This window comes from Pseudophryne corroboree, chromosome 9 (genome assembly GCF_028390025.1).
Source record: "Pseudophryne corroboree isolate aPseCor3 chromosome 9, aPseCor3.hap2, whole genome shotgun sequence".
In the NCBI taxonomy this organism is placed as follows: domain Eukaryota; kingdom Metazoa; phylum Chordata; class Amphibia; order Anura; family Myobatrachidae; genus Pseudophryne; species Pseudophryne corroboree.
Window position 1 is genome coordinate 23,250,859 of NC_086452.1, and position 13,556 is coordinate 23,264,414.

General features: G+C 45.3%; 1 protein-coding gene across 1 annotated transcript in view; it reads left to right on the forward strand.

Moving 5' to 3' along the window:
• Positions 1 to 13,556, forward strand: part of SLC44A5 (solute carrier family 44 member 5) — a 105,421-nt gene that overhangs the window by 34,175 nt on the left and 57,690 nt on the right. Inside the window, exons 3-7 of the mRNA XM_063939061.1 lie at positions 1,591 to 1,664; positions 7,329 to 7,413; positions 8,787 to 8,871; positions 10,511 to 10,624; positions 11,708 to 11,768. Of these exons, the coding sequence (XP_063795131.1) occupies positions 1,591 to 1,664; positions 7,329 to 7,413; positions 8,787 to 8,871; positions 10,511 to 10,624; positions 11,708 to 11,768 (419 nt within the window). The remainder of the gene's footprint in view (positions 1 to 1,590; positions 1,665 to 7,328; positions 7,414 to 8,786; positions 8,872 to 10,510; positions 10,625 to 11,707; positions 11,769 to 13,556) is intronic.

The following is a 13,556-nucleotide window of genomic DNA, read 5'->3' on the forward strand; positions in this document are numbered from 1 at the left end:
AGGGTAATTAGAGGGAAGCTGGGAATGGAAGTTGGAGGATGTGAGAAGCAGAAGCTGAGAGACGAGTTGTCGGGGAGCGGGGAACGTGAGGAAGTCTGGTTTTATTAAAGTCTCTGCTGTGAAATATCCCTGAATGTCACCGAGCGGCGATAAAACTGCTCGGCAAATTTTAAGCCATCTGTCACTCCTTGAAGCTGCTCTGTTGGACGTATGATTGACATATTATACCACAGCTTACTCAAGTGTGTCCAGCGCTTCCCAAACACTGGCTCCCTCCCCCCTTCTTCCCTGCGCCACATCTCATTCCTTTGAATGCCACGCACACCATGCCAGCTGCATATGCAGACCTATTAATGCCTGGGGGGCTCATGTGCTCCGCCCACTCACACACCATTTGCCGGTGGAGCAATCTTCCATGTGATATTTTTGGAAGATGTCATTGGAGATAGAAATGTTTCTAGCACAGTGCCAGATTAGTTACTATCACCGGCACCTTCTTACCAATCACACCAAAGATGCACCGGCAGCAAAAGGAAGGTGCCCCCCGTACACTTTGGGGTCTGTTCTAGATTTGCCAATTTGTGTGTGGCAGCAAGCCCCAGCTGCAGTGTACTAGACATACCACCACGGCCGATTTGGTAAGCCCCTGTATACCAATCGGCCGCTTGATATACAGGGGCAGACAAGACTAGTGGGTGGGCATTAACATTTGCCCGCCCAGGTGTGATGTCACTATCTGAAGTTCCTAATGGCCGGTCAGTGGGTTTCCCGCTGCATACACATGCAGATTAAACAATATATCTGCTATTATTATTATCCTTTATTTATATGGCGCCACAAGGGATCCACAGCGCCCAATTACAGAGTACATAAACGAAAAAGCAAAACAGGAAAACAATGACTTACAAATGAAGACAATATAGGACAAGTACAGGGTATATAGACGTAGCTGCATCAGCAGACGACACTGACATAAGTATCAAGGTGGCAGAAAACTGCAGGATTTTGTGCCGTCCAAGATGGTTTAAGTAAGAGATGGAAAAATATATAAGGGAAGAGGGCCCTGCTCGTGAGAGCTTACATTCTAAAGGATACTGTATATCATCATCAACTGTGCAGCAGGCCGATCAGATATGCCTGTGAATGACGTCATCCACATTTGTGTTTGTTACAATTTTGCATTTGTGTCTGTTACAGTTATTTTAGATTTTTTGCAGTTCTACTTTGAATCCCTTTGTATTTTGGAGGCTTATTAATTAGTGACGTGTGGGCTGCCGGGGTCTTTGTAAGCAATAAGGGTTGTACATAAAAAAATAATAATCTGTATTTTCAACGCTTCCTCTGATCGGGAGAGTACATTGATGACACAGAATGCATGAGTTTCATTAATAATCTAAAATCCTAAAATTCTTTTTGTTTTATGGAATAATTTGAGATCTCCTTTAGAATCCGTGCAATGTAAACACTGGGGAAAAATTAAAAATGTTTCAACGAAAGTTATCCCTATGTGACCATTCCTTACTTGCTGTACATGACGATGAGCTCTCCCCCTCTGTGACTCTAATATACTCTTCTCCTGCTTGACTCCAGGCACTGTACAGACATCATTTGCTGCATCATCTTTGTTGTGGTGATTCTAGGCTACATTGCGCTAGGCATTGTGGGTAAGTGGCGCTTAATGTTAAGATCATATATATGTGTGTGTGTGTGTTTGTAATACAAAATGCAAATGTTTAATTGTGTGTCACATATTCAGTCTACATGTAAGTACATACATAGGGGTCTATTTACTAAGCCTTGGAGAGTGATAAAGTACCAACCAACCAACCAGTTCCTAACACAGCCAGTAACATTTGCCACAGGACATACAAGTATATATTTACGTAAAATAGAAAATGCTTTATTGTACTGCTCTTCCGGTAAGGGTCATATATGCAGGACGGACTTGTGTGATTTTTGTTGTAGTCAAATGACGACGGCATCTGCGGTAGAGGCGGAGTTTGCCCTGGCTGATGATGGGAGTTGGATAGATCGGGAGAGTGTATCTCACTAGGGGGGTCATTCCGAGTTGATCGCTCTCTGCCGATTTTTGTAGCGCAGCGATCAGATAAAAAAAATGGCAAAACCTTGCATGCGTATGCACCGCAAAGCGCAGTCACGACGTACGGGTACAAAGAGGATCGATACTGGGCGATGGATTTAGTGAAGATTCCATTTGCACAGCTGAACGCAAGGTGATTGACAGAAAGAGGGCGTTTTCTGGGAGTGTTTGGGAAAATGTAGGTGTGTCCAGGCGTTTGCAGGGCGGGTGTCTGACGTCAATTCTGGGACCAAAAAGACTGGAGTGATCGCAGCGGCTGAGTACGTTCAGAGCTACTCAGAAACTGCACAATATGTTTTTGCTGCGCTTGGCTGCAAAGGCATTCGCACACTTCCAAAGCGAAAATACATTCCCCCGTGGGCGGCGACTATGCGTTTGCACGGCTGCTAAAAGTAGAGATCAGCTCAGAATGACCCCCTAGGACGGATTAGGCTGTGAGAGCATCTAGCTTTACACTGAAGAAGAAACATCACATTTCATTGTGCGGGAAGGGACTATGGAAGAAGCTATCGGGTGGGAAAAGGGATTTATTAATGGTAGGTACACAGCTTCTTTCCCCCAGACTATTGGTTCTAGAAGCTTTATAGAGGAATAGCGTAGATATTAATGGGCATTTATATGAGATAATAACTTACTGACTCCTCAACAGAGTATATCTAACGCCCCTCTATATAAATAATAACTTACTGACTTCATCACTGGTTAGATGCCCTCACTAACAGAGTATATCTAACGCCCCTCTGTCTAATTTTTTTCTAATTCTGTACACTGGCGCAGGGCACTAACACCCAGAACACGGAGACTCTCCATTGCATACATCGTAATACAGATAATTTTTTTCAATCACATATTTTAATTTTATTGAAAGAAAACAATGAGTACAATTAGCACAGTAGTTCTCAAACTCGGTCCTCAGGACCCCACACAGTGCATGTTTTGCAGGTAACCCAGCAGGTGCACAGGTGTATTCATTTATCACTGACACGTTTTAAAAGGTCCACAGGTGGAGTTAATTATGTCACTTGTGATTCTGTGAGGAGACCTGCAAAACATGCACCGTGTGGGGTCCTGAGGACCGAGTTTGAGAACCTGTGAATTAGCATATGCCAACAGTGGTACGCAATAAAAACTGAGATAAGCAGAACAATATATTAATAATGTTTCCAAAGAAAGCAAAATGAATGAAATCATAACAGAAAAATACAAAATATAAAATCAATCAGTGAACACGTGAACGTCATTGAAGGCTTAGAACAATGGGGGTAATTCCAAGTTGATCGCAGCAGGATTTTTGATAGCAATTGGGCAAAACCATGGGGGTCATTCCGAGTTGTTCGCTCAGTAAAAATCTTCGCATCGCAGCGATTTTCCGCTTAATACGCATGCGCAATGTCCGCACTGCGACTGCGCCAAGTAATTTGCTATGCAGTTAGGATTTTTACTCACGGCTTTTTCATCGTTCTGGCGATCGTAATGTGATTGACAGGAAATGGGTGTTACTGGGCGGAAACAGGCCGTTTTATGGGCGTGTGGGAAAAAATGCTACCGTTTCCGGAAAAAACGCAGGAGTGGCCGGAGAAACGGGGGAGTGTCTGGGCGAACGCTGGGTGTGTTTGTGACGTCAAACCAGGAACGACAAGCACTGAACTGATCGCAGATGCCGAGTAAGTCTGAAGCTACTCAGAAACTGCTACGAGGTGTGTAATCGCAATATTGCGAATACATCGTTCGCAATTTTAAGATGCTAAGATTCACTCCCAGTAGACGGCGGCTTAGCATGAGCAAATCTGCTAAAATCCGCTTGCGAGCGAACAACTCGGAATGACCCCCCATGTGCACTGCAGGGGAGGCAGATTTAACATGTGCAGAGAGAGTTAGATTTGGGTGTGGTGTGTTCAATCTGCAATCTAATTTGCAGTGTAAAAATAAAGCAGCCAGTATTTACCCTGCACAGAAACAAAATAACCCACCCAAATCTAACTCTCTCTGCACATGTTATATCTGCCTCCCCTGCAGTGCACATGGTTTTGCCCAATTGCTCATACTTGCCTACCTGACCCTCTCCATGAGGGAGAAAATGCTCTGTTCCTGGACTTTCCTGGTAATGTATGATTGCCATCACCTGTGGTGAAACCCCTTTCTTAGCAACTAACTAGCTCGCCACAGGTGATGGCAATCATACATTACCAGGAAAAGTCCAGGAACAGAGCATTTTCTCCCTCATGGAGAGGGTCAGGTAGGCAAGTATGCAATTGCCATCAAAACTCCTGCTGCGATCAACTTGGAATTACCCCCAATAATCAGTCATGGGACAGTCCAGCCAGTGGACTGCAGCAGGGGTATCATTAAAGGTTTCAGAAGCAGGAAAGGAAGGGCGGGGGGAGGGAAGTAAGACTTATACCCCTTTCACATCGCACTGAAAACCCGGTACCGACACGGCATATTGCCGTGTCGAAACAGGTCCGTGTGCGATGTGAAAGGTCCAATTGTGAATTAGCGGGTCGCCTGACCCGGTAATTCAACCCGGTAAAAAAGAAGGGTTCTTACCGGGTTGATTACCGGGTCAGGCACAGTGTGAATGGGAGCCGTTCCGATGCGAATCGGCTCCCATTCACAGCATAGGCAGAGGCGGCGCAGGAGATGAGCTCATCTCCCGGCGCCGCCTCCACCCCCGCCCCTGCTGCTGCTGCTCCCTCCGCTGCTATGGCAACCGACCCGGTATATTGCCGGGTCGGAAAGCCAGCAGAGGAGCGCAAATGCCGGATCCCACCCGGTAAGTACACGTTTGTCTTACCGGGTAGGATCCGGCATTTGCGATCTGAATGCGGTATTACTGTGGATATCGGGCTTACCGCGAGATATGATTGAATTGCCGAGTTAGCGCTTAACCCTAGAGTTAAAAGCCTGTGGTAAATCCCACTGCTAATTGAATTCCCAGGTAATAATCTGTTTAAAAAAAACAAAAATACAAAAAGTTTTATTTTTCTTTTCTGGATGATACATGATAAACTATATAATAAAAGGCTAACACTGCTCCTCACCTCTATGGGGGGGGGATTCAAGTGTTTTGCGCGCCGGCGGCCACTAGATGGCGCCTGACGGAGCAAGTGTTGCTCTGCTCGGCCGCGCACAGCCGTCAGCGCTGACATTGCTATTGTTTTGTTCCGTCATTTAGACGGACCGGTAACTAGTATATCTATAATGTAAATTGTACCCCAGGCTAGCCAAGAGAATACATGTGCACGCTGATATTACGGGAACATATGTAAATATTTCTGTATACATTTAGGTTCCGCATAAGAGCCACCGGTATTCCACTGTACATTAATAACGCCATCCGTGCCCCCTGATAGAATGCCACCGACATAACGCATTCACCCCGCTCCATCCAAAGACAGCAATGTTACCTCTGTGTCACATAAATATGATTTAGCGAGACAGAAAGCGATGGCGGTGACAAAGAGCTGTTATTTCATTAGAAGGAACGGAATAAGTCTCAGCAATTCCTCTCCATATTTACCTAGCGTCTCTGCTTCACATTGCTCACACCCACAGCAATGAATGCGAGCCGGGCTGCTGTTTATGATGTTCCCACTGCAGCCCGTGCCCGGGATCTGCGTTATACAGATAATAAGGTGTGGAACAAGTTTCCCTGGAGAAATGGCCCATGGCGGCGTTCCTGGGCTGACCTTCTCTGGAACTGCGCAGGATCCTCTCTTTAAATATGTGCTTTTACTTTAAGGTTTTGTCTTATAACAAATACTTTGCCAGGATCTTATTCAAATGAGCAAAAAGAAATGTAATTGTTCAAACTGTGATGCCTGTCTGGTAAGTACATGCGGATGCAGAGCCTCTCAGATCTTTACACCCCCTCCAAAGATAAGAGGGATCTAGATTACAGTGAATGGGATGACATGGGGCTCCTGTCTGCCAGCACTCCATAAACTGCTTAATTTACAATGTCAGCCAAATAACCAGTCAGCTGTGATATGTAAAGTGTATTAAATAAGGTGGGTTTGTTACATAGGTGTGCAGGATTTAGACCTGACTGCCCCCAATGCTTCTCTATTTCCTCTCCTCTGATTCAAGCCTCCTTCATTGATGCTCTCTCCTCATCTTTGGTCCAGGTCTGGCCCCAAGTGTCTCTGTAGCCTATCCTCAAATCCAGCCATATCCTTCCATGCCTCTCTGTGTCCTATACTCAAATCCAGCCCTATCCCCCCATGCCACTTCTCAAATCAAGCACTATCTTCCCATGCTTCTCTGTGACCTCTCCTTAAATCAAGCACTATTACCAATGCCTTTTCTCAAATCCAGCCCTATCCCCCATACCCCTCTGTGTCCTCTTCTCGAATCCAGCCCTATCCCCCATGCCTCTCTGTAGTCTCTCCTAAAATCCAGCCCTATCCCCATGCTTCTCTGTGACCTCTCCTCAAATTAAGCCCTATTACCAATTCCTCTTCTCAAATCCAGCCCTACCCCCCATGTCCCTCTGTGTGCTCTTCTCAAAACCAGCCCTATCCCCCATGTCTGTCTGTGGCCTCTCCTGAAATCCAGCCCTACCGCCCCATGCCTCTCCTGAAATCCAGCTCTACCCCCCTCCCCCCCCCCATGCCTCTCCTGGAATCCAGCCCTATCCCCCCATGTCTGTCAGTGGCCAATCCTGAAATCCAGCTCTTTCCCCGCATGCCTCTCCTGGAATCCAGCCCTAACCCCCCATGTCTCTCTGTGGCTACTACTGAAATCCAACTCTATCCCCCCATGCCTCTCCTGGAATCCAGCCCTATCCCCCCATGTCTCTCTGTGTTCACTCCTGAAATTCAGCCTTATCCCCTCATGCCTCTCTGTGGCATCTCCTTAAATCCATCCCTATCCCCCCCATGTCTCTCTGTGGCCTCTCCTCAAATCCAGCCCTATCCCCCCATGTCTCTCTGTGGCCTCTCCTCAAATCCAGCCCTATCCCCTCATGCCTCTCTGTGGCCTCTCCTTAAATCCAGCCCTATCCCCCCCATGTGTCTCTGTGGCCTCTCCTTAAATCCAGCCCTATCCCCCCATGTCTCTCTGTGGCCTCTCCTCAAATCCAGACCTGTCCCTCCATGTCTCTCTGTGGCCTCTCCTGAAATCCAGCTATACCCCTCCATGCTCAGATTTATTCCTGCCCCAAAACATCTGTTTATTTTTTAGAGACTTTCTTCTCATATTTTACAACTTTGTGTTTGCCTTGTAGCCTGGATTCATGGAGACCCAAGGAAGATTGTGTATGCAACAGACAGCTACGGGCAATTTTGTGGACAAAAGGGGACTGCAAATGAGTGAGTCCTACCCTAATAGGCATTAAAGCTAAAACATCAGCGATGTAATAAATGTTTCCTCAGTCTTCCAGTTATGAATGATGACACTTGTGTTGTCTGTAGATGCTGCAGTTTGATGACTGATTTCCTGCTGTTTGTGAACCACATTGCCAATCATTCTGGGGCTTGTAGTTCAGTGAACACACAAGAGCTCCCCAAGTCTGATGCAGACTATATTGATGTCCTACGCTAGATTAAACATATGTCTTAGACTTGGGTGAAGAGGGTTCCTCCCTATGCAGATTGTTCCAGAATGGTAGAATGATTGCTTGGGATCCAAAACAGTAGTTTTGTAGAAAAAAACATCAACTTTCAAATATTAAATTAACCCTATTCAATTAAACTTCATCTGTTTCCTATGCGCAGTGAAAGCAGACAAATTGGAGGGTGGTCCAATTGTCTTTATAATGCACAGCAGCCTATTAATTTACTAGGAACCAGCAATGTTGCTAAAGCAGCTATTTTGTGGTCTGCACCAATAGCCGTGGCAGTTTGTAAGTAATGTTCCATCCTAATGACCAGACATCTTACTAAGGTGCCAAAAAATGCACCAGTATCAGCACGATGCCATTAATCTGGGCTTTTATTGGGTAGTAACATGCCCGCGATTGATACCATCGCCATTGCAATGGTGTGGGCTATTGTCCAAAGCTCCCAATTGGCAGATATGTCCAATCTGGTCACACAAATGGATTCTGCCATTCATTGCTCAGACTGAGCGGCAACATCAGACCCGGGGCAGCCAGTGTTAGCTGTAGCATTCTAGTTATGAACCTGCAATGTATTTTAGAGGACAGTGTCCTTTGGAGATCATTGTAGATGTTGACTATATGTACTAGATATACAGGGGCTGATGCAGACTTGCATGCAACACTAATTTGTGGATGGATCTTGAGAATTTCGTCAATGCGCATTCTCTGTAACAAGCATACGTTACTATGAGCAATGTGGGGGCAGTTATGAGTTGAAAGGGGAGTAAGTGGGTGCAATGAGGCATTTACAGGTAGGCTAAGGAGTGAGATAGTGTTGTGGACATGTAGACGGAACTGCTGATTTCAGACAGGTTTCTTGCACCAGATCTTGAGCTGGTGAAATGCGCTCTGATAATGATGATGACTATTTCCACAAGTGCACCGATCGGGGGAATGCGTTTGCATAGACGCAGGCCAATCAGAAAACGAGGGAATATCCGCATTTATTTCCATGTGCGTAGTGCGAGTGTAATTGCTCCCGACTTGCGTGCAATTCTCCATCGGCGTAGTTTGTATCCTCTGCATGCATGTTCCCGTCTGCGTTTCATGTCATTAACGTTGTCACACTCTTATTCCTTCTAGGAACAAGACCGTCTTAATGTATTTTAATATTCTGAAATGTGCAAGTCCTGTGGTGCTTATAAATCTACAGTGTCCTACAACTCAGGTACGGCGGGCTGGGGTCTCCTGCGTTACGCTAGTAAATCGCGTCATTGTCTCAGGATCATCAGCACATTTAGAAGAGGACCAATGTGTATATTTAAAATATGACCTATATACACTAATAACCACACATGCAAGGAAACCAAGACATTAGATTATACTATAGTTATTTGTGTTCACACTTAGAGTTTCTAACACCCAGATCATAAGATGGTTTACATGCGATTTTGTTCTTTTTCTCTGCTTGGAAAATAAGATCTGGGAGTAGATTTACTAACCTAAAGCCGCAAAGCTTTAGTTATAAATAAACACTAAAAAAGCCTAGTTTAGCATTTACAGTGGTGCGGCTGCACTTCCCAGGGGCCCTGGCCCCCCATAAAGACCTAGGCTGGGCCCCCCCCCCCCCCCTGCTCTCAGTGCCCTACTGATCACTGCCAGAGGTACGATATCGGTGAAATAAGCTTTTAAACTCCTCACAGTTTGAGTAAAGTGCACGTACTGTAGTTGCTGTTCCTATACTCTGGAGAGCTAGAAAAATACATTTCACAGTAACTTACTGTGAAGGCTTAAAAAAAAATACGCAGGTAGCTAAAATAAGTGCAAAGGAGAAAAGGATCTTTCTGACTTCTGTTGGTTGTTTTCCATAGCTAATGCTATAAAAGAAAAGGCAGTTTGTTTCAGGATGCTGCTAACAATAACTGTCCCAATATAATATAAACATTTATTTTTTGATTATTAAAAAAAAAAATGCCCCTTGTCGAAACACAGGGGTAAAGGTAATAGCCTGCAACTTGCACACATTGGCGAGCCTGCCAGGAGATTTAAAAGTGGAATCAATTTAAAAGACAAAACCTATTTAGTTTTGCCTTTTAAATGATAGCCCCTTTAAATCTTCGGGGCAGACTCGCCGGGAACTCGGCAATGTCTGCAAGTCGCAGGCTATAACATTTACCCCGCAGTGTGAGATGTAGTCCATGCCCAGTATTTAAGGGGTTAATATATGTTTGGGTTTTTTTTTTCCTCACCAGGATTCAGCAGAAATATTAATATCCGCAATTTGCAAGTTATCCTATATTAGCAATTAGGAAAATTAATGGAACTATCAGCTCTCCGCACTGCGGGCTTCAATGCGTTAATGTAACCCGCGTTTAGTTGAAGCATATCTATTAGTTCTGGTTTAAACTGAATCCTTTAGTGTTAGTGAGCCAGGGTCTTCTCAGGTTAATAAAAGCTGCTGAAATATATAATTTTTAAATAAGTAATCAATAAAATTTGCAATTACAGCCCTTTCACTGTTTCACATTATTAAAGCTGCTCGGGAGATCTTGCCGATTACATTTATGTAACTTAATGGGTTGTACTATCTGTAAAAGCCATAAAAAGCAGAGTCTTGTAGAAGTAAATTCTGTCCTTAATTTCCCTATTTAATGGAAAAAAAGCCGGTTTAATCCAATGTGCTGTGTAAGTAAATCTCCCTCTCTCCCTACAAAATAACCTACACAATTCACTTTGGGGAGAAGTTATTCCTAACAAAACGGATGCACCCCAGACCTACCTGGTCATGCAGTGGGGCAGGGGTAATATGTGCGCAGGGTAACCCTGTGTGATGTGCCCCCATACTAATTCCCGTGTCCTCTCTCCAGCTTTGCGTCACCAAATGCCCAGACAGATTTGCCACATACCAGGATACTAGGTTAACCAACCAGTGGGACTACTACAGGCTGTTCTGCAAACCTGGGTTTAACAACCCCAGAAAGGTGAGTGGGTAGGAATAACGGAGGATGTATCTGGCTTCATGTATGTGCTGAACATGTCCGTAAAGCCTCCGTTTAGAGCTGTAGCCGTATCAGGCTGCGCCGCTCCTGTTTCTAGCAAATGCCAAAGTAATTGCGCCGGCTCCTCTTTGTAAGCACTGTGAGAGTAGAATGGATTTTAAACAGATTGCTGATGCTGCTGCACGCACGCCCTAATGCATGTGCATCGCGTTGCTCTTTGTGTCCTGTACGCCAGGCTGTTCTCTCCCGTAGGCCCAGTTGGCACCAAAACATGCCCATTTAACAGACAAAGATGTGCCCGAATTATGCGGAGATATGCAAGGATGCGTATATTTGCTACGGCACATGCGCTGCTTCCTAGGGCCCTCTAGACGCAGGCCGTAACCAGAGGTACGTGCGCCCCAGAATGAGGCCCATAAAGTTACCGGACAGTCACGCTACTTTATTCTCTTACTGCTCCACCACTTCATACAAGAGGGTCTATTCATGAAACAGTGAAAAGTGTGGAGAAGTGATCCAGTGGAGAAGTTGCCCATGGCAACCAATCAGCTGCTATGTATAATTTTATAGAATGCACGTTATAAATGTTACCTCAACCCTGATAGGTTGCCATGGGCAACGTTTCCACTACCTCACTTCTCCGCTCTTTTCACTGCTTCATGAATTGACTCCTGTGGGTAAATTTACTAAGATGGGAGTTCTATTTAAGATGGGATGTTGCCCATAGCAACCAATCAGATTCAACTTCTTATTTATCTAGTGCCTTCTAGAAGATAATACCTGGAATCTGATGGGTTGCTATGGGCAACATCCCATCTTAAATAGAACTCCCATCGTAGTAAATGTACCCCAAAGATGAGCAGCTGTGGCTGCCCGGTCCCTGTGTCTCATTATGTGGTATGTAAATTTCAAGTGGGGCTCGGCATCAACGCCTCGGCCTGCACAGCACAGAGGGGGAGAGAGTAGTCTGGAGCGTGATCGCCTAGTGAATAATGAGGAGCAGCCTCCTCGTCCTGTACACGTTTCGTGCATGTAAAAGCTTTACCTGATCTGTGATTATCTCAGTCTATTGCAGAAGTTCTACGGGATGAAGACTGCCCATCTATGATCATTCCCAGCAGGCCCTGTAAGTTCTTTTTCTGCCTGACAAATTATCAGTCCAACATTAACACAGACAGAGATCAACAGCAGTCGAAATTATAGCGGAACAGCAAAATTACATTTTATCTTTCGAAATCCAAAGCTTGTTGCAAAATGTTATTATTATTTTTCTTAATGGAGTCCATTAGCTCCAATGACCCCGTACACACTTACATGTGCACTTACAGTCAGGATCTGACACTGCCTGTGGCATCTACTGTCAGTCGCCACGTTACACCATTGGTGTCAATTGCAGATGACCCCCCCCCTTTCCCCACCGCCACAACTGCAAGTGATTGTTAACCATTGCATGTGAAATGCATTGTCACTGTCATTTAATGCATCTACCATGGGGAATAGGCCGTACTATGAGCCTAATTCAAGGTTGATTTTAAAGTAACATTTTCCGCTAATGGGCAAAACCATGTGCACTGCAGGGGGGGCAGATGGAACGGGAGGCGGTCAAGATCCCGCCGGACGGAATCCCGGCGGTTGAAATACCGACGCCGGAATACCGACCAGCACAATCCCGACATATTCTCCCTCCGTGGGTGTCCACGACACCCATAGAGGGAGAATATAATAGTGTGCTGAGCGTCGCTGCATTCCGCTCGCCACCCCTGTCGGGATTGTGTGGTCGGGATTCCGGCGTCGGTATTTTGACCGCCAGGATCCCGTCCAGCCAGGAACCCACCCAAATCTAACTCTGCACATGTTATATCTGCCCCTCCCCCATGCAGTGCACATGGTTTTGCCCATTAGAGGAAAATTTTATTTTGCAATCAACCTTGAGTTAGGCCCTATGGCCCAATTGATCATACGATTATCTGCAAACATTTTGTATTCTCTTTTCTGCTGCTTTATGAATGAAAAACATCAGTTCATCCGATTTACTGAGTGCTGACTGTTCTGCATAGTGCAACATCATTGTCACAACAAAGTTAAACCTAACAAAGGTCCTGACTGTTAAATTTCGAACTCACTGGAGCCAAGCTAGGGCCCGTATTTTGTTATCCTCTTAAAAAAGGGACCAAGGAAGCAGAGAATGTAATCCTATGACGCACTACGGATGTGTTGTCTGTCTATCCCCTCTTGTGTTGTTTCCCTCACTACATTTGTGTCTTTATGTTTTCTAAATATTGAGTCTATGGGAAGTGATCTAAGAAAAGCTTATAGTACATATTGCCAGTCTCCCCCCATATGTATATGCTCGAAAGGTCTTCTTCCCCCTCCATCTGGAGTTTAACTGGAGCCCCACACTAGGATAGTGCTGTGTGCGGCCGCAGCGTGAGGTAGAGTGCCCCACTGGGCGATGTTACGTAACCCACCAGGACTGGCCGCCATGTTTTTCTGTCCTGGTTGTGACCCTTCGGCAACTCAATAGCACATGTTGGTAATATCTTTGGCTAACTGTTGTTTCTGACCACTAGAACCCATTCTCTCTTTTAATAGTACTTGTACAAGGGGAGGGCCATGGCTGTTCTGCCTCCATGCTCAGGTTGGGGGGATGGTGGGGGGTACATCATCTATCTATCTATCTATCTATCTATCTATCTATCTATCTATCTATCTATCTATCTATCTATCTATATCTCATATCTATCTGTCTGTTTGTATGTATGTTTTTCTGTCTGCTCATCTACCTATCTGTAATGATCACTTCCCCGATTAGTCGGGGTCCTTCCAGCCAGGGCAACGTGCCCTCTCCCAGGCAGTAGTCTCCCACACACCTGTATATCCTGAGCATATAGCTAACACTGAGTGGCCTGTCTGA